Source organism: Coffea arabica, chromosome 10c (assembly GCF_036785885.1).
Source record: "Coffea arabica cultivar ET-39 chromosome 10c, Coffea Arabica ET-39 HiFi, whole genome shotgun sequence".
In the NCBI taxonomy this organism is placed as follows: Eukaryota; Viridiplantae; Streptophyta; class Magnoliopsida; order Gentianales; family Rubiaceae; genus Coffea; species Coffea arabica.
Genome location: NC_092329.1, coordinates 14422396 through 14447335, shown reverse-complemented (window position 1 = coordinate 14447335; position 24940 = coordinate 14422396). Strand labels below are relative to the sequence as shown.

General features: G+C 34.3%; 2 protein-coding genes across 4 annotated transcripts; one reads left to right on the top strand and one right to left on the bottom strand.

Moving 5' to 3' along the window:
• The first annotated feature begins 744 nt into the window (after positions 1 to 744).
• On the top strand, positions 745 to 7250 carry LOC113713200 (adenylate kinase 2, chloroplastic). Of its 3 annotated transcripts, none has more exons than XM_072069364.1 (8): positions 749 to 1000; positions 1141 to 1174; positions 1330 to 1431; positions 2770 to 2898; positions 2974 to 3108; positions 3617 to 3763; positions 3912 to 3986; positions 6788 to 7250. In XM_072069364.1, the coding sequence occupies exons 3-8, from the start codon at positions 1372 to 1374 to the stop codon at positions 6890 to 6892; spliced, it is 651 nt and encodes a 216-aa protein (XP_071925465.1). In that variant the 5' UTR covers positions 749 to 1000; positions 1141 to 1174; positions 1330 to 1371; the 3' UTR covers positions 6893 to 7250. The 3 variants fall into 3 exon arrangements, with proteins under 3 accessions (XP_027092660.1, XP_071925465.1, XP_027092661.1); XM_027236860.2 differs by having other exon boundaries at positions 750 to 1000; positions 1090 to 1174; XM_027236859.2 differs by having other exon boundaries at positions 745 to 1174.
• Positions 7251 to 12016: 4766 nt separating this feature from the next.
• Positions 12017 to 14559, bottom strand: LOC113714376 (serine/threonine-protein kinase-like protein CCR4). The gene has a single exon (XM_027238185.2). It carries the CDS (start codon positions 14370 to 14372, stop codon positions 12069 to 12071), a length of 2304 nt encoding a protein of 767 aa, XP_027093986.1. The 5' UTR covers positions 14373 to 14559; the 3' UTR covers positions 12017 to 12068.
• Between the last annotated feature and the right edge of the window lie 10381 nt (positions 14560 to 24940).

The following is a 24940-nucleotide window of genomic DNA, read 5'->3' as shown; positions in this document are numbered from 1 at the left end:
TATGTGAGGTAAAAAGACAATTGCGAAATGTGTTTATGTAAAATTTTTTCTACATAAATTCACAATCCAAACAAGGTCACAAGTGCATAACAAATCATTGAAATTTAAATTTCAAATTTCAAATTTTACTCATGTGCCGTTTATTCAATCGTAACAGTGTATATATTCTCAGTATATATAAGATTTGACCTAAACTTGGGTAGACCCGATTTTTAAAGATCCAATGATCCAAATTGTGCTACACCACTTAGTAATATAATGTGGCATAATTGGGATTATTGAATTTTTGAAAATTGAGTCTAAGCAAGTATGAGCCATAAGAACCAACTCCCTTTAGTGGAATTGGCCACCACCTTTAGTGTGGGGTGAGAGGTCAAGGGTTCGGCCTCTGTCTCCCATCAAAAAGTTGTCACTTAATGTGACTTTACTTAAGATCCATGTGGGTGCAGCATCCACATTGTCCTATGGTGGTTTAGTCCCTATCGATTCCCCGTGACTCTGTTGAGTCACCTCCAGTATAAGTTAGATTAGGATTAGAAGTAGGTGTAGATGTAGATGATGACAAAGGATAAAAAAAAAAAGTATGAGCCATAAGATTTACTCTAATACGAATGTCCAGAACCAAAATATACACATATATATATTTCAAAAATCACCTTGCATTATACTATTAGTTTCCTCTCGTGCACCACGTGAGAACATTTGCATTGCCGCCTCTTTCTTCTTCTTCTCTACAACTTCAACCAGTTTTTTTTCCCCGGTCAACTTCAACCAATATTACTGGACAACAGAGAAATTTATTAAATAAAAATACAAAACGACACGTCAGGCTCGTACCACCGATTCTTTGTTTGGACATAAAAAAACATTTCAACGAACTCTTATTTATTTCTGCTTCCCTCGGGCCTCGGCTGAAAAAGAAAGAAAGAAAGAAAGAAAGAGAGCTGAGAGGAAAGAACTGACTCACCAAACAACAATGGCTTCGCTCAACTCTTCATCCGTGAGCTTCTTGAATTCTCCTTCACTGCCAAACAAGCCCTTATTAACTGCTAATTCTTCTCTTAATCAGCTTTCTTTTCCTAAATCCAGTTCGTTAATTAATTCCAATGATTCCTTAACTTTATTCCATGTCCGATCAAGTCGAGCTTCGTCTTCGAGAAGTCCTAAAGTCTTGGTAAGTGAAAACGACGTCGCAGCTCCAAATTATTCATCAGCTTCTTTTTGCTTTGTTTTGTTTATTCTGTTGCTTTTCTTATTTCTTTTTTTTTTTTTGCACTTTTCAAGTTCTTTTATTATATTATCTGCAAATTGATAAATTTTTTTTTAAAGGTTGTGGCGGCGGCGGCGAACAAATCGGAGCCGTTGAAGATAATGATTTCCGGAGCTCCGGCTTCTGGTAAAGGAACACAATGTGAGCTCATTAAAAAAAAGGTAAATTTTTTTTTTTCAGTTAGCAATTGAATTTTTATGCGTTGTAAAACTTTTTGGGATTTTATTAGGGTTTATCGTTGATATAATTGAACTTTTTCTTGTGGTTGATGTTTAAGAAGAAGGAAGAATAGTTGGAAATTATTTTTGTGTTTATTAGATTTAAGTATTTCAAGTGACAATGAGGTTCAAAATTAAATTGGAATAATAATGGTAACGTAATCATCTTTGTTATGATTTATAAATAGGATTGACTAAGGGAATTGTTATTGATAATATGATACATCTGTTAATGGATTCCTATGGACTATTTTACTCATGTATAGTAATAAAAATAACCCTTTTATGGAATGTGCTCAAATCTGTGACCATGCTTGACTGTATTTCTATTTTTAATCTCATGGCAGTTTTACTCTTCTGCAAATTTTGCTTATGTTGTGAAAGTAAACTGATTAGAAAACCGCAATCATGAATTACAGAATATTGTTTTTGGTGTTTGGTTTGGCCTAAAAACAAACAATGATGTTAGGAGAATGATGAAAACTTGCTAAATGATGTGTAAATGCCATTCAAGATGGCTATTCTTTTGAAATGGTAAACTGTCAAAAAGATTTAGAACATTAGTAACATTGTTGAGTGAGAAGAAATTGAGTTTCAGTAGTTAGGATTTATATCTTGTAGCACAGGGTTATGGCTTCTTCTATTCACTATTTCCTAAATTTTGAGGAGAATGCAGCATTGTACTGATATACTTTAATTGCTAAGGCCAGGATGCGTGTCTAGTGCATTATTAGGATTTGGACGGGATTGGATAAAGTATACAGAAAAGAAAGAATGTTTTTATTTCATTGGTAATTCCTATTGTTTTGGATTCATGTTAGTAAGTGCTTTTGGCTCTCATTTCCAACCACTCTTCGGAGGTTTACCCTTTTGACTTGGTATATCAAGAAATACTACCACTCTGACTCTTTGCTTGTGGATCTGTTCATTGCCAATTTAGGTCCTTGGCTGATTTTTTTTTTATTTGAAAAAAATCTATAATATGATGTTGCATGAATTTCGGAGGCAGCGATTAATGTCAGTCAAAAAAATGTCTGACAAGGAACATGAAATTAGAACAACTTGTGAAGGAAAAAATCACTGTATTATGACATCAATATGGTTCTGATAAATTGCATTAATCAACCTTTATGTTATTGGTTTTCTGCCTTTTAAATTCTTTTTGGGCATCGACTTTACTGTTCTGTCATTTTTTTGTGAACCACACAATTTAAACTCATCTCATTTTAGATTACTGCGTGAACAAAAACAGATTGAACCAAGTCATCCTCATTTGTGCAGTATGATTTGGTGCACATTGCAGCTGGAGATCTGTTGAGGACTGAAATTGCTTCCGGAAGTGACAATGGAAAGCGAGCAAAGGAACACATGGATATAGGACAGTTGGTCCCAGATGAAATAGTTGTCATGGTATGTTTTCTTGTAGAACATGCAATTTCTTTTGTTGTTTTGGGAGATCAAATCCTGGACTTTCATTCATTGCAGATGGTTAAAGAGCGGTTGATGCAACCTGATTCTCAAGATAAAGGTTGGCTTTTGGATGGATATCCTCGGAGCTTATCACAAGCAACTAAACTTCAAGGATATGGTTTCCACCCAGATCTCTTCATTCTCCTTGAAGTGAGGTTTCACAGTTTCCTCTAATACTTAATGAGCAGTTAATCTCATTTTCATTTAGAAGATAGTATGTGATCATGAATATCATCCTAGGGCCAGTATGAAGTCAGACAATTGGATCTCAATAATTAATGTGGATTTCAAAATTGTCTCCTCTTCTTCAAGGAGTTTCATGGCAGAAAACCATAAATTACATTTATGCTTTCCTTTTTTTTTGGGCTCAAATTATGCACATGAGGCAGAGATTTCACAGGGAACAAGTATATATGGCCAGCACTGGAGGTCGAGGATTGGTTGGGGACTGAAAGAATACTTGTTTACATAGGCACAGTTATCTTGGCTTTTCGGTTTGTCTGCACCTTCTGCTTTTGTGTGTCTGGTGGGTGGGCTAGTATCTAAAACATCAGATACGTGCATTCTAGTAGTTTGTCTTGTCCTTGTTTCGGTCCAACCATATTTCATAAGGAAGACAAATAGTTGATGTGGGCATGGCAAATTGTGTTGTTAACAGGTCCCTGAGGAGATCCTAGTTGAGAGGGTTGTTGGCCGGAGGTTAGATCCAGTTACTGGTAAGATATACCATTTAAAGTATTCTCCCCCAGAGACAGAAGAAATTGCTGCAAGGCTTACTCAACGATTTGATGACACAGAAGAAAAGGCATGTTAAGATCACTCTCACCAGTCTCTTGTTGAAAAAAGGAATAATCTTGATTGCATAATCTTCTAACATGGTTGATAGTTATTTGATGAACTTGTTTATGCAAATCATTACGTTATTCATTGTCACAACATATCTTTCTTGGTAGGTTAAACTGCGATTGCACACTCATCATCAGAATGTGGCATCAGTGCTTGCGATGTTTGAAGATACTATCATCAAGGTACATGACGTTTACCTTCTATTTGTTGTGCTGCATATCTTGTGAATGTGCCTCAAACTTTGGGTGGATATTTGATGCTAAAAACTTACCAATCTGTACCTGAAAATATCATACAAAACACATGTAATACATATGGATATTCATAGGATTACATGATTTGTGCTAATATCCTCCTTGGTTTTCTTTGTATTTTTGTGCTGGAGGTATTTTTTTTCTAAGTTTTGTATCCTTTGATTTTTATTTTTTGGGTCGTAGTTAAAGCCTTAATTTTCATGAAAGGTTGGTTCTTATGAAGGCTACCAGGACAAAATTGAATTAGATAAATGATAAGCACGTCATAGCAAAAATTGTCTTCATCATACTAGTTTGCATAAATTTGCCATTATTAGTACATTTACGACTTCAAAGTTGAACTAAAGCACTAGACAGAATTCCAAGCACTTATTGTGGTTACTAGAAAAAAGTTAAATGCACTTGCAGCCATAGATATGAACAGGTAACAACTATTTATTCTGCTATCAGAGTCTGGTGAGAAAGCCAGCAAGATTTCTTCTCTCTCCCTCTCCAACTCAATAAACTAGACCGTTCCTCTTTAGGATAAAAAAGGGGCTGGACTGTGTATTTGCCCATTTTGAAATTCTTATCTCCAACTTTCATGGACATTGTTGATAAAAAAACAAAATAAGATGCATAAATCCAATTAAGAAGCACGTAACTGCTCTAAGAAGCAAAAATATGAGTAGCATTTAAAGAATCTTTTTCCTTTTTGGTTATGGTTGCTGAATACAAATCCAAAAATTGTTTAATAGCTTATTCTAGCTTAGTCAAACGCATCAATAGAAAGTCAAGAGGAAAGATTATGTACAAGAAGAAAAGAAAGACGATATACTTGTTGGTACTTTTGAAATGAAAATTGATAGTTCTCCTCTCTGAGAAGGACATTATCCCCTCTTTACCAATTAGGAATGATAGGGTTTGAATTAATGAGGTTTTACGTGTCAAACCTCCATCTTTGTACCTAAATTCTTGTTATGTAGCTATTTTAGAAAAAGATTCTTTTTGATTGTGAGGATAGACACAACTTAATATTTCCTTGGAGCATTGTTCAACAAGCTGCTAGAATCTTTTTCATGGCATGTCAAAAAACCTTGTGCATTAACATGCTAACCATACTCATATTCTTTTGTTTAAGTAATGTTGAAGTTGAGGTAGTCCTGTGAATTTTTATTTGCTTCAAGGGCAAACCAGAATCTCAATTAGCTAGTGTAGGTGGTCCTATGAAATTTTATTTGCTTCAGGAAAAACCACTAACCTCAGTGAGCAACTAATTATTACTGAAGATTAAAAAATGTCTTTATCTTAGTTACACCTTAGCTATTGGTATAGGATGTATAAGGTTAGTGGATATCTCTAAGATGCTCTTTATTGGGTAGAAAATAATGCTTGAAGTTTTTGCAACATAAAGGTGGTCTGGGGTTCTGCTGTTACAAACCAAATATACTTAGAATCCACTACAAAATTTCTGAGGTGGGGTAAAAAGAGTAGAGGACTTATTCTAGTACGAGATTTTTGGTGTTTTTGAAGATTTATTAAACTGACAATAATTGATTTTGTTTATCATCTTTAACATGTTTTATATGCATCCCCTATATAACTTTTTCATTGTCAAGTAAGGGTTTGCTTAACCTGACACGTGCTAGTTTATTTGAACTGGCTATATAGTATATATGCATATTCAACCCTAATTGTCTAGGATTGGAGGAATAGAAGATAAATGGTGTAAAAGTGTACCTAAATGAGAAGTTACCACATTTCATACTGGATGAAACTTATCTGAATTTAACTCAGTAAAAGAACAGACTATTTATATGTGAGAGTATACCAGTTAATCCTTGAGGTCCTCTTCTGATGTTGCAGCTGTGAGCTTAAGAGAATCTGCAATGCATTGATTCTAACTCTGAGTTATACTTCTAATGAGTGAAATTCTGTTTTAGTGCAGTTATAAATATTTTGCATGATGAACCAAATTTGTTGAGTTGTTCCATCAGTGGATGTTAAATGCTTGTTGAACTCTTGGTATTAACATTTTAACTCAAATGCTGAATGACCATTTTAGCATGTAATGAACTGTACCATTTTAGCCTGTGTGGGCTTCCCATGGCAGATAAAAGATATGCAATGCCTTGTTCATAGTGTGATTTTTCTATTTGTTTTTAATTTTAATGGAAGGTTAAGCTGACCTTTTATTTATTGACAATTTTGTTGCCTGAAAATCTTGCAATAATTATGAGGCCAGATCTAACATGATGGGCAACCAGTGCAGCATTGCAAGAAAAATGAATTCCGTGTGCTATTTGTTGCAAGAATGGCTTGTGGGGGAAGATATAATGGAAATAGAAGAGGCCTTTTACAACTTAAACCTGGTTTGGTAAACAGGCAGAAAGGTTCCATGTCCCATCTGTTGTAAGAGGGGTAGTTGGTGGAACATGTAAATTGAAAAAAGAACTGGCCATTCCTGATTTATAGCACAACCAAAAGATTTTCTTTTAGCTCAGTAACTCTTGTAATCATCTCTTTCTCGTGCCTTTCCAACTATTCCTTCATTTCCTCTCACGTCCACATGGTATGCATGATTCTTCATTTCTGATAGTCTACTTTTTATTCATACAAATAAAAAGAACTTTTCAGCAGATCAATTAGCGTAAATTCTTTGTTTATCCTCTCCCGCTGTTTGTCTTTATAATTACTGGTGTTGCTTTAAGTTTAATTGGAGAATCTTCTTGGCTGGGATTTGGTGGTAGGTGGATGGAAGTGTTTCCAAGGAGGCTGTATTTGCGCAGATAGATTCTGCATTAACAAAGCTGCTGGAGCAAAGGGCAGAAAAGATAGGATCTGCAATAGCTTAGAACAGTAAGTCCGGAAATGATTGAAATCATACAGAAGAAAGATTAGGATTTTGCTAGGTGAGAAAGCAGGAAATTTTTATGACAAGTACTTACAAGATTAATGGCTGATAGCTTGATGGATTCTTCCCTTGTATACTAGTGCAAATATACATGCGACCACCAAAGTTGTATGTACTATTGCAGTGTCCATTGTCCAAATTTATCTGCTACTGTTACTTTTGCGTTTTTGTGTTTTCTTCCCCCAGCCATCAACACTCTGCAAATTGTTGTATTATCTTCTGAAGAATAACTTTTGCTGTTGAATTGTCAGCTTTCCGGTCATGGAATTGTTAATGACTATAACTAAATTGCCCTCGCAGTATTCTTTCGCATCTAATGGTCACATCATATTATTTTGGTAGCCTTACAGTATTATGAAATCCAAGTTTGCTTTGACCAAGGACAATAGCTGTTACATGTTTTTCTATTGCATTTCTTTCACAAGCACTGTTGGTATAGATTGTTGTTTTCTTGTGTGAGGTCTTGATGTTTTGTAATGACGGCCCACGCTTGCCAATGATGTTCGAATGAAGTTGACCCGGTCGTTGTGCACCTATGAAAATTGTAGTACCTCGGTATCTATTTTGAGTGGTGTAAAAGGCTCACACTTGGATAGTCTGATCTTTAAAGACTCAGTGGTTTAAATTGTGTCACACTATTTCACCATATAGTGTGGTATAATTTGGATTATTGAATCTTTGAAAATCAAATTTACTTAAGTTGAGACCGGAGTAAATTTACTACATGTTTGTTGAAAGACAAATACTTGGATAGACTTGATCTTCGATGACACCGTCTGTTTGTAGATTAAGTGGCTCAAAATTGGCTACATCATTAGCATGGACTAAGCATCCATATCCGACAATTCTGCTCTCTACTTCACCGGGTAAACTTTGTCTCATCCTTATATTACGTTATTTTCTTGCTGAAGGTGATATTGGAATTAATTCTTGGAAAATCATATATATGGGAACAAATCAAGTTTGTCTTGCATTTATATAGGGAGAATACAAAGCTAAAAGTTAATTATCAATAATCTCTACGGGGAGAGGGAGGCCTAAAAGCTAAAAGTTTCTTTGTGATGGAAGGTAACAGAAAGATGGCTAGGATAAATGCTCTTGCGGACATTTTGGCACCGTCGGCCTTGGATTTGTTCGCCGGAATCATTTTCTACCTATAGACTCATCGGAATGTTAATGGCAGGCATGCGGAGAGTTTTCTCGTATAATGAAACTATACTCTTTAGTAGAGTTAATGGTTTACAGATGAATTGGAAGTCTAAGACCTTTTGGTTTTAGTTGTGAATTTTAATTTGAGTTTATTAATCTCAGCTAGCTTGGCGGTCGAACCGTTCTATCCAGTGAATAGTCCACCAGGTAGGGTTAGACCTTTAACTGGACTAAATAAGGAGTTAACCAATCAAACCCGTTAAACTTGTTGGTTCAATTGAAAATCCGTTCGAATTTTCAATTGAACTTTCTTTTTTCATTGTGGGTCTTTTTTTTGAGACAAAGTATATGTATGCTTTTGACAAAATTTGACCATTGAATCTTCATTTAAATGTGGATAAAATTTCATCACTTGCTTAGTTTTAATTTGATAACTAAATTAAAATAAACTTTTTTACTTTTTTACTATACAATTAATCCTTTTAACTTTGAAACTAAAAATTTATCTTCACATGGCAATATTTGAGTAGTTAGAAAATTATTTTGTCTTTAAACAAACATAAAATAATAAAATATGATGCTATATATTTGAAAAAAAAGTGACGTTAGTTTATTTTACATTTGATTATACAATTTATTTGGGTAAAAGTACAATCAAATAAAATTAAATCTTCTATTAATATTTATATATTAATTATATATGTTTTTAAATAGTACAAAAATTAGTATCTAAAGTACTTCATTGATATTCTACATATATTAAAATTACTTTTTGTATTTATAAATATTATTTTAGTGACTCACTGGTTCAACTAGTCATCCGCAATTTTGATCCAGTGACATAGTTGCTTTGTTAGGTTTAATAACTATGATTTGAGTTGGCCACAGTTGTAGCTTCTAGATATTTAATTTGTACTGATGATGTGATAAAGTTTGGACCACTCAGTTTACAGGTGGAGCCGTAGACCACGCCAACGCAAGTTTTTTGTCTTGGCAAAATATATATAGTTAAAGCAAACACTCATTGAAACACCTAAATTACACATAAATTACCATGTAAATGCACAAATTCACATTTATTACTTCATTGCTTTAAGAAACTTTTCCAAATTTAATTTCACTCTTATCAAAAAAATTAACAATTGAACCCTTAAAAATTAATTTCAATCTTTCCGACAAAATTAACACTTGAACCTATTTTAACCGAAGTACCTGTTAGCCAAATCCTTCATTTTTATTGCATCTAACTTGATGCATCAATATCCGGTTCTTTCATATCTTACCTAATCTAAGTTATAGTTCAAAATTACTTTCATTTAGACAACCACCTGCAAACAGTAAATAAAGGGTTTAATTTTTTTCCTAGTAGAAGAGGGTAGGATTTAATAAGTGGAGAGAGAGAGAGGAGAATTTCAATCTAAAATCTGGGGGTCTTCAACGTTAATCAATAGATGAAAGGCCTAATTGTTGTATGTTATTGATTACCCAGTCAATGGAAATTATCCATGTCAAATGTTGATAATATCTCTGGAGGAGCCGATTGATAAATAATTAATGTTTGACAGTATCTAAGCTGGTGATTCTTCTAAATTTAAAGCTATTGCCACACCAAATTCCACTTTGTTCATGTCTTTCAGATAGTATTCACCACCCTTCAGCCACTTTACACAACTTTTTGTATACGTGGGCTGGCATAAAAATTCATCTTCTATGTTACGTTGGTTGACACTTTCTTTTTCTTGAATATTCTTACCATTTCCCTTTTTTTGTTTGGCTTCAAATAGTAGTGATAGAATTGATGTAGCGGTTGAAAAGTTACAGCAACAGGTGATAGACTCTTCTCAATCTTTTGTACACAACCAGCGGGTAAATGTAATACTCCGTTCGTACTAATTATTTTGTCATATTTCGGGAATCAAATCTTTTGAAAATAATGATTTGATTGTAATGTTTGTACTTCTTTTTTTTTCATCTTACCTTCACAAATTCAATTGAATTTGAACGGTAACATATATATGATTAAAGGAAGTAATTATATTGAAAAAAACTACTAAAAAGTGTTTTAACTTTTTCAACGTGACAAATATTTTAGAACATTCAAAAATGAAAAATATGAAACAATATGGAAAGTATGACAAGTATTTGTTTCTATTGGTAGTCGCAAGTTGACTTAGTAAACATACAGCCTTGAAATTGCAATGAGAAGTTGACTTCATCTGTAGACAATCATTTCCCCAATCTTACTCTAAAACAAACACTGCTTTAACAATGTTGACTTTGTCTTCATTGTTGCAGAAGAAGAACGTGAATGAGTACCTGGTCCTGAGTTCAACGCCAAGTTCAACGCCAACTCCCATTTCCGTTTCTCATCTTTTCGTCTTTGTATTTTTCATAATTAGATTCCCACATCAGCAACTTCATGTTCATGGTTATATCATAAGCCAATTATAGAGCAAGTTGGTACCTTACATGTAAGGCTGAGGTATGCTAACAAAGTCATATCTCATTAGGCAAAATGACGCCACGACAAATTACACTTTACCCCCTTGTGGTATAGTTAATTTTCACAAAACCCTCTCTATAGTTTTAAAATCTATATATAACTCCCTCATAGTTTGGATTAAAGTGTCAAAATAACGGAAATTATCATCCGTAACGAAACCTATGAAAATATCAAAATTACCCTTATTTGAAAACTAAAATGGCTGAAGTGATCAAAATATATAAATATAATATGCATGATATTCTAATCCCGTATGGTTTTATATTTTATTATATAACTCTCTTATGGTTTAGTGTTTTACAATATAACACCTTTATGATTTTCAATATATATACGTAAACCCTGTGATTAATAAATAACTTTCAACCTTATACAGGAGTATCTTTGACATTTTAGCTAACTCTGTTGTGGATTACAAATTCCGTCACTTTGACACTTTAATCCAAATTATGAGAGAGTTATATATAACTTTTGAAACTATATGGGGGTTATGTAAGAAAACACTAAACCATAGCGGTTAAAGTGTAATTTGCCATAGGGCTGCAAATGAGTTGAGTCGAGTCGAGTTTTGACCTAATCGATTTCAGTCTCGACATAATTTCATTGAACTTGAAGTCGAGCTCGAGCTCGATGAGCTGACAATTTCGAGCTCGAGCTCGATGAGCTGACAATTTCGAGCTCGAGCTCGATGAGCTGACAATTTCGAGCTCGAGCTCGAGGTCGAAAAAAATAAAAAATAATTATTTTATTTTTAAAAAAATAAATAAAATAATATTTTTTTCTTAATAAATAATAAAATATTAAGAATATATATGTAATTTTATTATTAAAATTAAAAAATAAAAAATATATATACTTAAAATAAAAAATATATATATACTTAAAATAAAAAAATAAAAAAAAAATATATATATATATATATTCGAGCTCGCGAGCCTAACGAGCTTAATATTTTGAGATCGAATTCGAGCTCGATTTTGACTCGAGTCAGCTCGAGCTCGATATTGATCGAGCTTGACTCGAGCTCGCGCGAGCGGCTCGGTTCGTTTGCAGCTCTAATTTGCCTTATATAATTTCTCGAGAAAGAGACCCCACTGTGGTTGTTGATTAAACGAAGCTTCCATTCAAAATTAGTAGAGTCCTCTATGGCTTTCCATTTGAATGACGCTTGCAGAATCTGCTCCTGAACTAGACCCGACCAAACTTTGAAAATCAGCAAGAGACAAAATTCAATGGGCTGGGATGCACATGGAAAAATAAAAGGAGAGGCTTGGAAGTTTCGTAATTACACTGGTCTAACTCCAATACCTCATGTTAATAAACAAGTTGGTCAAGAAATCCATATGAAAGTAGGGTTCGAATTTGTACAACTTCAAAAAACAGAAAAAGAAAAAAGAAAAAAGGAAAAAGAGATTGCTGTGGAAAATTGTGCAATGTATTGACATGTATAGTTAAGGCAAGGGAGCTACACAGAAGAGCCAGTAGAGGACCTTGACAGCCTTGGTGTTGCCAAACAAGCAGCTAAGGCTCTTTCTAAGCTATTTACAATTTCTGTCATGGTTGGTCTATCCCGACCTTCTAGTCTTACACAATCTGCAGCAAGGTATCCCACATATGCCACTGCTTCTATCTCAAATGGTGTTGGAGGGGGCATTCTCTGATCCAAAACTCTGTGTATCTCATCTTGAACTATGTAGGGAACTACAAAATCAACCACATTTCTCGGTTCATCATTCTTATTCTTGTGTATTGCCTTGCACCCTGATAACAGTTCTAGTAACACCACTCCAAAGCTGTAAACATCACTCTTAGTGGTTAATTGTTGCAGTCTGTAGTACTCGGGGTCCATGTAGCCAACCGTGCCAGCTGCGCTCATTGAGAGGTATGACACATCATCCGGGGGCCCCATTAGCGAGAGCCCGAAATCAGACACCTTGGCAGTCCACGTGGCGTCCAGCAATATGTTGGATGACTTGATGTCCCTGTGTATGATTGGTGGCACTGCATACTCGTGGAGGTACTGAATTCCTCTAGCTGCATCAAGGGCTACCTTTATTCTTGCAGCCCATGACATTAGAGGGGAGTTTTCGAGTTTGTGGATATGGTCAAAGAGGGTGCCGTTGTCCAAGTACTCATAGACTAGAACCCTCTCATTACAATCTTCACTGTAACCTAACAGTCTGACTAAGTTCCTATGATTAAGCCGTGACAAAAATTCTAGCTCATGAAGGAATGCGTAGTCCTTGTCCTCTTGGCTACGCTTTGTACCACCAGCATGATGGTATGATGAGCACGATGAAATTTCAGCTCTCTTGATAGCTACTTCGAGGCCATCGTCTAGTGTTCCCATGTAGACTGAACCAAAGCTCCCAGTCCCAATCTTGTGCTTCTCTGAGAAATTATTTGTGGCCCTAAGCAGAACTTCTAAAGAAAACTCTTCCAAACGATTCCCATTTCCCATACTAATCAAATGACTTAGCTTCTTTTCCAATCCTGGCGGTGCCTGTTGCTGGCTACTCTGAGGAGCTCTGGCGGGATCATCCATTGGACCTGAATCGTGGACCCGGGATGCTTTATTCTTGCAATGTTTGTAAAACAAGAAGCAGAGGACTATTGAAAATGACAAAGAACCAATGCAACCTACAACTAAGAAAGCTACCAATTTCTTGTTCCATTGACTACTACTTTTGGTATTCATTCTAGGTACTGGCAACAAGGGCGATGGCGATGATGGTGGATTTTTATCTGAAGAGAGAAATATGGAACAGGGTTGACAAATCACCTGCCCTTGACTGCAATAGCTACCATAATTAGGCAAAAGCTCACAAGGGCACTGTTTTCTACATGGACCCGGAATTACACTGTTGAAAACTGTGGATTTTGAATCCAAAATCTCATCATTGCCCCAACAAAACAAGGAATAGTTAGATGTTGCCACACCACAGAAAACATTTCCTTTTGCTTCTAAAGAAATAAATGATGTCTGCTGCAAATAAATAGGCAGATCAAAATTATTTTCTCCCCAGCAGGCCACTGTTCCATTAGGCCTTCTCAATGCACAACTGCGATTTTCAGCCAAAGCAAGAGATTTAAACTGACCTGAAGGTTTCACACCTGCCATACCTCCCCAGCATTCCAGAGTACCAGTCAAAGAAATGGCACAGGCATGTCGAAAACCAGCGGCAACAACAGTAAATATCCCAGCAGGAACATGATCAGTGACATTAGCAAAACTTCCTAAGCACTGAATTTTTCCTGATTTCAGCAGCCCACAAACAAAATTTTCTGCAACAGCAACACTAGAAGTGATCAAACTGTTGCGGGTGGAATTGAACTCCTTCCATTGCCAGCATTCGAGTCGCTTAGTCCTGCTAACAAGCCCACAAATGTGGGAATTCCCAGCATCAAGTTCTTCAAGAATTGGACCGACATAAATCCTCTTATGGGCCATGTTGGTAACATTGCTTGAAAATCTCCAGCAGAACACGATTGAGGTAGAGGAAGAAGATGACCTCAAAGCACAAAGGAAACCGTTTCCACCTACAATTGCAGAGAATGATGTTAAAGAAGGGCCGACTCGAATTGGGATTCCCTCGGGAAAGCTTGTACAGTTAAGGTGTGACTGTTGTTTAGATGAAGGAATTAATGCACAAACAAGCGTTTGATTACCAGCTTGAGATATTGATACAGTGGAAAGTGGACAAATGAATGGCAAAGAAGAAAGAAAGCAAAGAACTAAAGTGAAGAATTTTTGGTGAAAAATGGCCATAGAAATGATTTGGTTGAAGAAGGTTTTTTCATGGTGAGAAGAGCAAAGGCTAAAGAAAAGATGATGACTTGGTTTTGGTTTTGGTTCTTGTATTCTTTCTTGTATTTGATTTAGGTATGTAACGTTTTGGTTTTAAGGGCAATTGAGATGTGGATTTTGGAGAAAAAGAGAATGGATGAACGGAAAAACGCGGTTGAGGAGAGTTCGTTTTTTAGGACCAAAGACCAAGTCTTTTTGGAAAAGTTTGTATTACTAAAAAAATGGGTTCTGGTCTGGGAAAGAAAGGAAGGGAGCCGTGTGGTCAAACATTGAAAAGCTCATGTTGATGATTTAATCTGGAGTATCTGACCCGATTTTTAACTAATGGAATTTGGGAGGACAAACAAAGAGAGAGAGAGAGTTTCAAACAGCTGAGAGAGATAGCAAGCACAATAAAGTTGGCCAATAGCCTGGCCATCAGGGAGCTCCAGCGTTAAAAGTTCGATGTCAGGATCTAAACTTCAAAAGACTCATTTGGATAACTAATAAGTAATAACATTTTATTTACTTGTATCATAAACAAATTTTTCATTTCACCTTTTATATTTCTAGTAACCATTTTATCTTACATATATCATATCATAAAAATATTATAATAATTATTTTTAAATATTATTTCAAATAATCTCCTATCCAAACACACTTAGGATGCGTTTAATAAAACTGAAGCCTGAAATCTGAAATCTGAAGTTTGAATCAATTAAATTATTGAATTGTTAAGTATTAAATATAATATATTTGAGTGCATGTCACATTTACTGATAAGTGAATAGCTTATCACTTATTTTGGAAACAAGTTTTACCTAAAAAATTCAGTGCTACTTAATTAATTCAGATGTTTAATTTTTTGTTATCAACAAATTTGAATATGTTAAGATCTGAATCCATTAAATTTAACTATTAAACTAGATTATCAAACAGGGCTTTAGTAATATTTGGCAGTTATAAATTGCTACGTCGGATTTAAGAAAGAAGAGTGAAGGGCTAGCAATAGCAGAATTCAGTTTCTCGTTTTCATCTTCTCTCTGTTGTTCCTCACTGTCTATCTCTTTACAAGAATTAGTTACAAGGACTCTTTTGCAATTACAAAATTTAAGCAATTTAGGTTAGCAAAATTTAACATTGGTAGAGATATTATAATCAAAATCCATACGTCATCATTCTCACACATTTCATCCAATAATCAAACCGATCTTATAAATTTAGTACACATTAGAATTATAATATCTAATAGATAAAATGAAATTTTATGATAATTTTGAGTACATCACCATTCTCACGCATTTCATCCTTTTATAACATAACAAACACAAGGATAATAAGTATTTGACAACTTTTCCAACTTCCTTAAGGATGTTATGGTACAAGACTGCATCCAAAATGAGTCGATTGTGGAATCAAGTCCAAAAAAGAATTGAACAGAGCTAATAATTTTTGAAGTATAATCAAAATAATTTTGAAAAATTTTCACCAACTTTCTTACATCTTTGGAATAGACCTTATTGCATTAAAGGTGATGAAAAAGAAAAATAAATTTCTTACACTAAAATAAAGGAGACAAATTTAAGAGACACAATTGCAATAAAACAAATAAATAAATGAAAGACACAAATGTTTTAATTATCTAGCTAATAGAAAATTGGAGCTCCAAACACAAATTTTTGATTGAATTGATGAAAAATTTGCAAGAAAGATCGATGGAAGTAGAATAAAAATGAAAAAGGATGAAAATGATGAACAATTTTTATGATAGAGTTTCACTAATTTTTCTTTGTTTTGTTCATTTTAGTTCAGGTTTCACCAAGAATATTCGTTTTTTAAGACAAGATGAGGAGAGACAGATCATATGAGATTAAAATATGAGGTTGTGAACCGCTTTACTTACACTTAGGATTAAAATTTATAAAAATTATATGATGAACCCTTATTTTTTAAATATTTATATAATATACCCTGCGGGTCGGGTACCCGCGAGTTTTTATTTTACTGATTCGTATCCGTATCCGTTTTTACGGGTACCCAATCCACATTTGCCCCCGCTAAGAAAAATCGGATTGGATATCCTATTTTTCGGATCGAATCAGATTGGGTTCGTCGTGTTTCGGATCGGATCGGATTTTTTGCCCACCCCTACTACTCAATGCCGATCCTAACATTGAACTCCAGGCCTAAAGGTCAGGGGTAAGGGGTATAGAGAGGGAATAGGGAAAGGCTTTATATATTAAAAAAAATCAATAAATGAAGTTGACGTGAATAAAAAAATAGTTTGCCAATTTGATCTTGGCCCGGACTCCGTTTATGCCCAAGTAGGGCTGCAAACGAGCCGAGCCGAGTCGAGGTTTGAGCTAATCGAGCCGAGTCTCGGCTAAATTTTATCAAGTTCGAGCTCGAGCTCGACGAGCTCGAAAAAAATAAAAAAAATTTATTTTATTTTTAAAAAAATAAATAAAATAATATTTTTTTCTGAATAAATAATAAAATATTAAGGATATATCCGTAATTTCACTATGAAAATAAAAAATAAAAAAAATATATATAATATACGTAATTTATTATTAAATAAAAATAAAAATATATATATACTCAAGCTCGCGAGCCGGCTCGCGAGCTAACGAGCTTAATATTCTGAGCTCGAGTTCGAGCTCGAGTTTGACTCGAGCTGGCTCGAGCTCGACTCGAGCTCGATTAATGTCGAGCTTGATCGAATCTGACGCCTTAATCGAGCACTGAGTTTTTGGGCTACCAATATCAAGGCTCGACCTTTCTGCCTTAACTAGGGCTAGCCCAATTTTAAATGTTTTATGTTTTAACAATTACTATAAGTTTTAAGTCATGTATTTTTAAAAAAATCTGTGATATTTTAAAATTGAGCATCGTCTTTTAATTTTTTCTTTTTTCACTTAAACAATCTTAATTAATTTTAAAATTTTAATTCAACATAAACATTTCCAAGCACATAAAAATTACAAAAAACTTTGGTTTTATCTAAGTAGAATAAGCTGGCTATAAATTAGCCCAACTTGCCATAACCCGAGGCCAGTTCATTATTGAATCCAACTCAGATTTTAAGTTCTAAGGTAGTTCAGCTTTTTATAATTTTGGTGGGTCAAGTTCGGCTGGCTTTAAGTCCAAAAATAAAAAGGGTTCGGGCTGGCTTCGGCTCACTTTCCACTTTCCCTTTTATAATCTGATGTATATTCAGATTCTCCTCTTTATTTTCTGAATATCTTAATATGTTATCAGATTTCAACGGGCTAAATTTTCAGGGAAAAGGGAAAGTGGGTTTCAGTTCCATAGTCAAGGGTTTAGAGTCCAGCACTATTTCAAGGAAAAAAAAAGGGTTCAGCATCCATTGAATCTACAAAAAAATCTGGGCTACAATTTGCAAGAGACCCAAATATAGTTGGTTAACCTTTTTTTTTTTCGGTAACAAAAACATTTGTATAACGTAATCCATCATATTTTATAAGGAAATTGATGTTAACAAAACTGTACAAGAGACTAATAAGTGTACAATTCTGATTAGATCAAAGGAGTGTTCTAACATTTCTTTTGAATTTTTTTCACTGAAGGTGGGTTTCGAACCTCTGATCAAATGCAGTTAGTTAATGATGATGAAAATAAGTGTATCGTAAATATCATCTGCAAAATGGCTCCCCTAAACTATCATTCACTTCAATTTTTTATCTTAAACTATCAATTTCAATACTTTAATATGTTCTACAACCAATATGTTACAATTTAATAAAGTTGTCCACAAAATAAATTAATATGAGAACCAATATAACAATGTACTTTGATCTAAGTGGTCAAAATCAAAATCCCCATGATATGTTAACTCGTGTTCTTTGTAACACGCTCTCACCTTTGCGGTCCCTAATTCTTTCTCCGATTGTTGCTTCCCAACTTTCCAATCCTTCATTGAGTCACGCATTTTCACAAGCCATTGAAGTGGTTGTACATGCATAGTGGTATGTACAATGAAGTCGTTAAAGTCTTCTTGTTCTTGTACGAAGAAGAAGATCAATCAAAAGTGACAGAGACCAAGACATTGATGACGATCACTTCACCCAAGAGATTTCAAAGAAAGTCAAGAAAAGAAAGCAGTATTCAGAAACAGGCAAAATCTTCAATTACGGAGTGTGCTGAGATCATTTAGAAGTTCGTAGAATCTTCAATTAGTCAAAAGTAAAGGGTATACCCCTTTTATTGTGTACTCTTCCAAAATTTTATAATAAATATGTTGGGATTTATGCCCAACCTCTCACCATTTCTAGGTGTCTTTTTTAAAGAAAAAACCAAAAATTTTATGATTTTTTGTAATGTGTAGAAAATCATAGTACAAAAGTTTTAGATTGCTGCAATTCATAGTTTAGGAGGGAAATGACAAAAGAGTGTCAATTCAAAGAGGCAGTTTGCAATTCGTTCTTAGCCTTATGATGCATCCAAAGGAGGGTATAGCAAGTTTTATTTGAAAATCATGGAGAGCTAAACCCATGAACACATGGAAATAACAACTTATGCAGGTCAGGTAATAAGACTAGATATCTCTAAAATGAGTACCCATGATTACCCTAAGGTCCATAACATCTAAAACATTTGCGCTTCATAATTATATTTCTCCATCTTTGAATTGAATCACATTGAAAATTTCCTTTTATTTTCTCCAACAATTTTAGATAGAACTTCAACTTTATTTTTTTTTTTAATAAATGCAAGGCATTGAATTCAGGACCCCTACTTACATTCCCTTTCACCTTACAGCACAACTAAACCTTCCCCAAATATATCTTCAACTTACTTGTTTTTTGGTTTATTGCCTTTCATTGCCGGTGCAACTAAAATTTCTTTTCATTCAGTAACTTGTCCTTTGTAAGCATACTCCTTGAAAATGGAACTAATAATGCCAATACTTTGAGAAAGGTGTTAACATATCCAACATATATATATATATATCAAAATTGAATATATTTGGCATGCCATGTAAAGTTTTCTTCTTTTTTTTTCACATTTTCCTTTATAGACACTTGAAAGATGTAATCTTTTGTAATTATTTCAAGATAAATTTCTAAGTTCCAAATTTAGAGGTGTCAAGTTGAATTTTGTCTGTCATACTAATACCTATTTAATTTTAAAATTTTACCATCAATTCATATAAGCATACCAGCAGGTGATTAGTCTTTAGAGTCCAAATTTGGTAGTAGGGCTTTGAGGAAGAGGGGTACTTTCAAAATATGTTGATTTCTGCACTTGACTCTCCATTATTTTATTTGAAAAGGCTGAAAAAAATCAGAACAATGAAAATGGAAAGATAGTCTTCGTCTCCTAATTAATAAAGAACGTATTAAAGGTCTTAATGGAGGTTGAGGTGGCTCGTCACAAACCAATGAATAAACTGGTGTTGTTCTGTTTCGACCTTTTTCACTTAAATTCAATAAAAAAAGCTAGAATCATGATTGATTAACCTAACTTCAGCTTATGTTTCTCATTCAAATTCCTATTATACACTTCAAACGTCTCTGAGGACCCACTAATTAAGATCTATTAGTTTATACATTTATTTATTTTTGACTAACCTCTCCGTATATTTCCCTCGTCTTCATCTATATTACAAGCATTTACAGGAAGCAAATTAACAAGAAAATTTTAGGTTATTCTTTTATAGAATGAAAAGAAAAAAAATGAGCAAACGTGGCCTTGTATGTGCAGTCAGGGCTTTAGGCATTTCGAATTCATGCCCGGTTTGCTCGAGAGAGATCCATAAGCCTCTTTTCGGCAAAAGATTTTCTATTACAAATTTCTATGTTACACTTAAACTCCAGAGGCACCTGGCCACACTTTAGGGTTCCGACCAAGTCTAAGGTGGCCAAATAGCACATCGCCGCCTTTTGGAATGAAGTAATCCGCAACAACAGTAGTGTCTGACATTGAAACATGAGGCAAGTTAAAGGGTGTATTTGGGTGGAGCCTGAATTGAATATTCTTTTTTACGCAGGATTTGACGTAGGTTTGCAAAAATGAATAACTAAAAGAACTGTTTGAATACAGTTAAAGGTAGAAAGGATATTACTGGCATTTTTTTGTTTTGAGTTGGCTTAACAATGGTTCATCTATGGTACAAACTACACAGTGTAATGTCCTTGTAACAGAGATTTTTTTTTTTTTTTTTTTTAAGGAACAGTCTGATATTCAGATGCGGATTTAATTCCTATCCGTATTAGGGTCCTGTCAACTATGTGACTTACATAATAATCTATTCGAAATCTTAATAGTTTTCTTAATTATGTTGGATATTTAATCCAAATTGCAAAGAAAAATTAATATGCATGCCAGTTTCATGTATATACTATGTTTGATGCGTACACAGTACTAATATTGAAATCTTATTTGCTCAAAGAGAGTAAGTTTATATATTTTGTGCAAAGTTTCTCTGCTTTAAAATTAGATATGTCTTAGTTGGATGAAAAATTGGAATAACTGTGGAGGGGATTACAAATGCTATAGAATTATTAAATTAATAAGTCAAATCCGTTGTATTAAATGTGTAATCTTATTTTATTTATACGTTGTTCAAATTTCATTTAATCTTCCTCCATGTCTAATCTATGCATACCAAAATTAAATTCTTAGAAACTGCATCAAAGGAAAAAAAAAAGAAAGAAAGAAAAGAGAATCCTATACTTCAAATAATTGTTGTGCTTACAACCATATCGTTTTGGTCTCTTCTGAAAAAAAAAAAAGGCTTCCCTTTTGCATCTTTGAGTGATATCATAACTTAGACTAAATCTTGTTTTTCTCCATTGATTCTTTGTTGCTCAATTCTTTCCTCTATGATGAAGGCATGGTACTTGCTGATCACTCCTATAGCCTCCTTCACAGTTTTCTCATGACCGTCTATGTCTGCCACCCTCAAACTCAGCCAAGGCAAATAATCAGATACACAGAATGCAAAGGTGCCTAAAAACTGTGAAGATTGTTTTGATATGCTCTTTTTTTTTTTCTCCCACCAGGACCAGGGGCGGAGCCAGAAAAAAATCTAATACTAGAATTTTTAATCTACTCTTTTTCTAATTTTTTAAGCAAAAAAAAAAAAGTCTCATGCATAAAATCACCATTTCACAAGTTAAAATATTTATCAAATAACCCATTTATTAGTTATTACATTAACTAATCAATTTTCAAATTTCTTTAAAATAGTAATAGTCTCATGCTCTAGAAATCTATTTGTAAACAAATTTAAAATAATAATAATAAGAAGTAATTGTTTAAAACCTGATTTTGATGGTCTCCTAAAGTTGGTGGAAAGAGCTGCAAAATGTGGCGGACCCAGGTCCTAGAAGATCAATTGATTCTAGTGCAATCTCTAAATCGGATGAAGTGATCAACAGAAAGAGTAATAAGCTTTGGTTGTGGAAGAGAAGGTGGCTCTCGTATGTATGTTGGGGAGTGGGGATAACTGAGAGCCAGAGGAGGAAAGGGAAATTAGGGAGTAGGGATAAAGGAATTAAATGATAACTGGATGAAGTGATAAAAAGAAAGAGTAGTTGGCTTGGGTGTAGAAGAAGAAGAACCGGTTGTGAAGGGAAATGGGGGATCACAGGAGTAAAGGGAACTTGGAGAGTGGGGACCAAAAGGAATGACCGATATAATTGGTACTTGGCCCTGTTGGGGGGCAAATAGGGACCGGAGGAGGAAAGTGAATGATATAAATTTTGTGATCCATTCTTTCATATTTTTTCTAAAAAAAATTCTGAAGGCACCTTTAAAATTATGTCAAAATTATAGATGTATTATAGGAATTTAAGGGGACAGTGGGGGCCTTTAAATCCCCCCCTGCCAGGACCTACATCTTTCCCACCTGTCCCTGAGTATCTTGTACTGAAACAGTCTTCCTGACAACATTTACAGAAGATAACAAATGAGTTAAGGGATTAACTTTTCCTATACTGTTAATGCAAAAATTTTATTGCATTAACATAATCTGTATCCGAATTCAGATTTGCTTTTTTGCACATGTGATATGCATTTTCACCTTTTAGCATAAAAGAATTTTTAATTTGACAATCAATAAAAGATTAATTCTAAATCACAAAAAGACAAGAAAAATCCTTTGATAACCGTGGCATGCAGAGACGGAGAAAAGGTGGAGGCAATTACGCGCACTCAGCCCACTAAAGTCTCTCTATGAATGTACAAAATTATGGGTGTAACCTCACAGTTAAAAGAAAAATAACACTTAATTTGCCACTTCAACAATATTTTATTATCATTTCACACTACCCCTACGATATTTTATTAGCATATCACACTTGTTTATTTGACCCTATACCAAACAAGTCTGACACAATTAATGATAAAAAAAAATAACACATAATTTTTCTTACATTCTTCTTCTCAATTTATTTTTTCCAATGTGCTTCAGTACACAAATCCATTTTAAAACTCTTTTTGGTTCTTTTGGCAATACCCATAGAAACTCACAAAATTTCTCAATTTCTATTTCATCTTAACAAAGAAATCTAGAGAAAATTTATTAGGGTTGTGAGAGGAGAAGTGGAAAAATACTTCACTAGGAATTTGAGATGTGAGAGACACTTATCTTTTGGCTCAATTTTAGATTGATTTCGTACATAACTTTTATATTATTAGTTAAACATATATCTTTTGATACCATAATTAGTAGAACTTCACATGTTAAGTTTGCCCTCACTGACTTACATCTCTAACTCGGCCCTGGTGTTATGCACTAGGTGTGTGCACAAATGCTGCATACGGTACAAGAGTTTGAACATCTTGATTAACACGACCATCTAGTTTTACAATTGTTGGCAACATCTAATCTGAATTTTGATATTTTGATAATGGCTCTGCATAAGTTTCTAAATTGTCATACTAAGTTCATGAAAAAAGAATAGAGGATGGAATGATCTAAATTTTGAACATTTGGATTTTGAAATTTGGAAAGAATACAAGTTGCCTTTATAACATATATTATGTACGTGATACAGGTAACGGGATTCCAAATTAGAATTCCCTAATAATTTTTGTATTTGTGCATACCAGTTTAGGGCATTTTGATCTTGTGTTCTATTCATAGTATTGCCTAATCTAAAAGGAAAAAGATGTTACTGGAAGTTAAAAATCAAGTATCAAAAAGAGTTTGTAATTAGTCTTAATTTTGGTGAAGAAAGTAAATAAGAGAACACTAAATCAACAAGAAACTTTGAAAATTTTGGTTAATTTAGTTTTCTTGTTAAGAGAGCTAGAGAAAGTCGAATCAAACTGAACATATTTTATTTACCCTTACATGCAAATCTTACATGGGGTCTTAGTGTTGAACCACTACGTGGCATGTACGTGGCAAACCTTACATTTTCACCTGCATTTTCATCTTTTGGCCCTCCCTTGTTTTTTCTTCTCACAAATCCAAACCACATAGGTCCAAATTTTGTGAGGAAGAGTTAAGAGTTCGATCATCAGCAAAATGTATGTTAAACTCTTTCAAAGAAGGCTAAATTTAGCTACCAATCTCCCGTTCGAGTTTAAAACATTAACAATTATATATGCAGTAGTATTGCAATGCAGTTATGGTCTTGTGGAGGTTAACTATGCAAGTGATGGAAGAAATTGTGTATTAATTTTGTTTTATTGCCCATAAACATCATTTGTCTTATTCAGACATTAAGACAAATGCTGATGTTGATGCTGCTGCCGCGTTGATTGTCTCGAATTCCTTTGGGATTCTGAATCAAGATTCTGATTTTTCATCATCAGGTCCTATTCCCGTTAACAATGAGATTTAATTCCACAAGAAATTAACTCCGTAAATGATGTTGTTTGAGTGTTGACCATCTTGTTTGGACAAAATTTGTTGGTGAGGGGGATGATGTTATTGATTACTAATTGTGATTTCCAGCAAAGTTCAATTATTATCAGGGATGCAGTTGTTGATGTTCTTTCAGCTGATCAGCTCCTTGATCCTAGTGTCATTATGAGAATCGAGAAGGAGCAAGAAGGTGAAGGAACCAAACCACCGCCACGACCAATACATTAACGCTTGGTGGGGTGGGTGGCAAGGGTTCAAACCTTGCCTCCCACCAATTTGTTACAATTAAATGTAACTTTATTTAAAAAATTTAAACGGGTACGTAGTGCATCCGTTTGGTCCGACGGTGGTTCAGTCCCTTCCGAATTATCTCAAGATCTCTTCAGGTCCTTCCCCTCCCCATAGTGTAAGTCGCTATCATATTCACAAAAAAAAAAAGAAAAAAAAAGAAAAAAAGAAGGTGAAGGAACCGACGAAAACTCAAAGAATAAAGAAGCTCAAGGAAAGGTTTCCCATTTTGGAAGATGACAGTCAAGATACAGTAGGAGTTGAAACTCAAATATTCAAAAACGGTAAAGTCAACTGAATTTAGAAGTCAAAAGTCAAATCCTCAAGAAAAAAAAAAATGTCATACAATCTCTCTAACCAACACGCAAGTAGCTTACAAAGCAATAAAGACGAGAATGATGCTGAAAATCAATTT

Coding starts and splice junctions, on each gene's coding strand:
- LOC113714376 (XM_027238185.2), bottom strand. CDS start 14,372: ATGGCCATTTTTCACCAAAAATTCTTCACTTTAGTTCTTTGCTTTCTT.
- LOC113713200 (XM_027236859.2), top strand. CDS start 977: ATGGCTTCGCTCAACTCTTCATCCGTGAGCTTCTTGAATTCTCCTTCA. Junction 1,432..2,769: donor GTGAGCTCATTAAAAAAAAG/GTAAATTTTTTT, acceptor TCATTTGTGCAG/TATGATTTGGTGCACATTGC. Junction 2,899..2,973: donor CAGATGAAATAGTTGTCATG/GTATGTTTTCTT, acceptor CATTCATTGCAG/ATGGTTAAAGAGCGGTTGAT.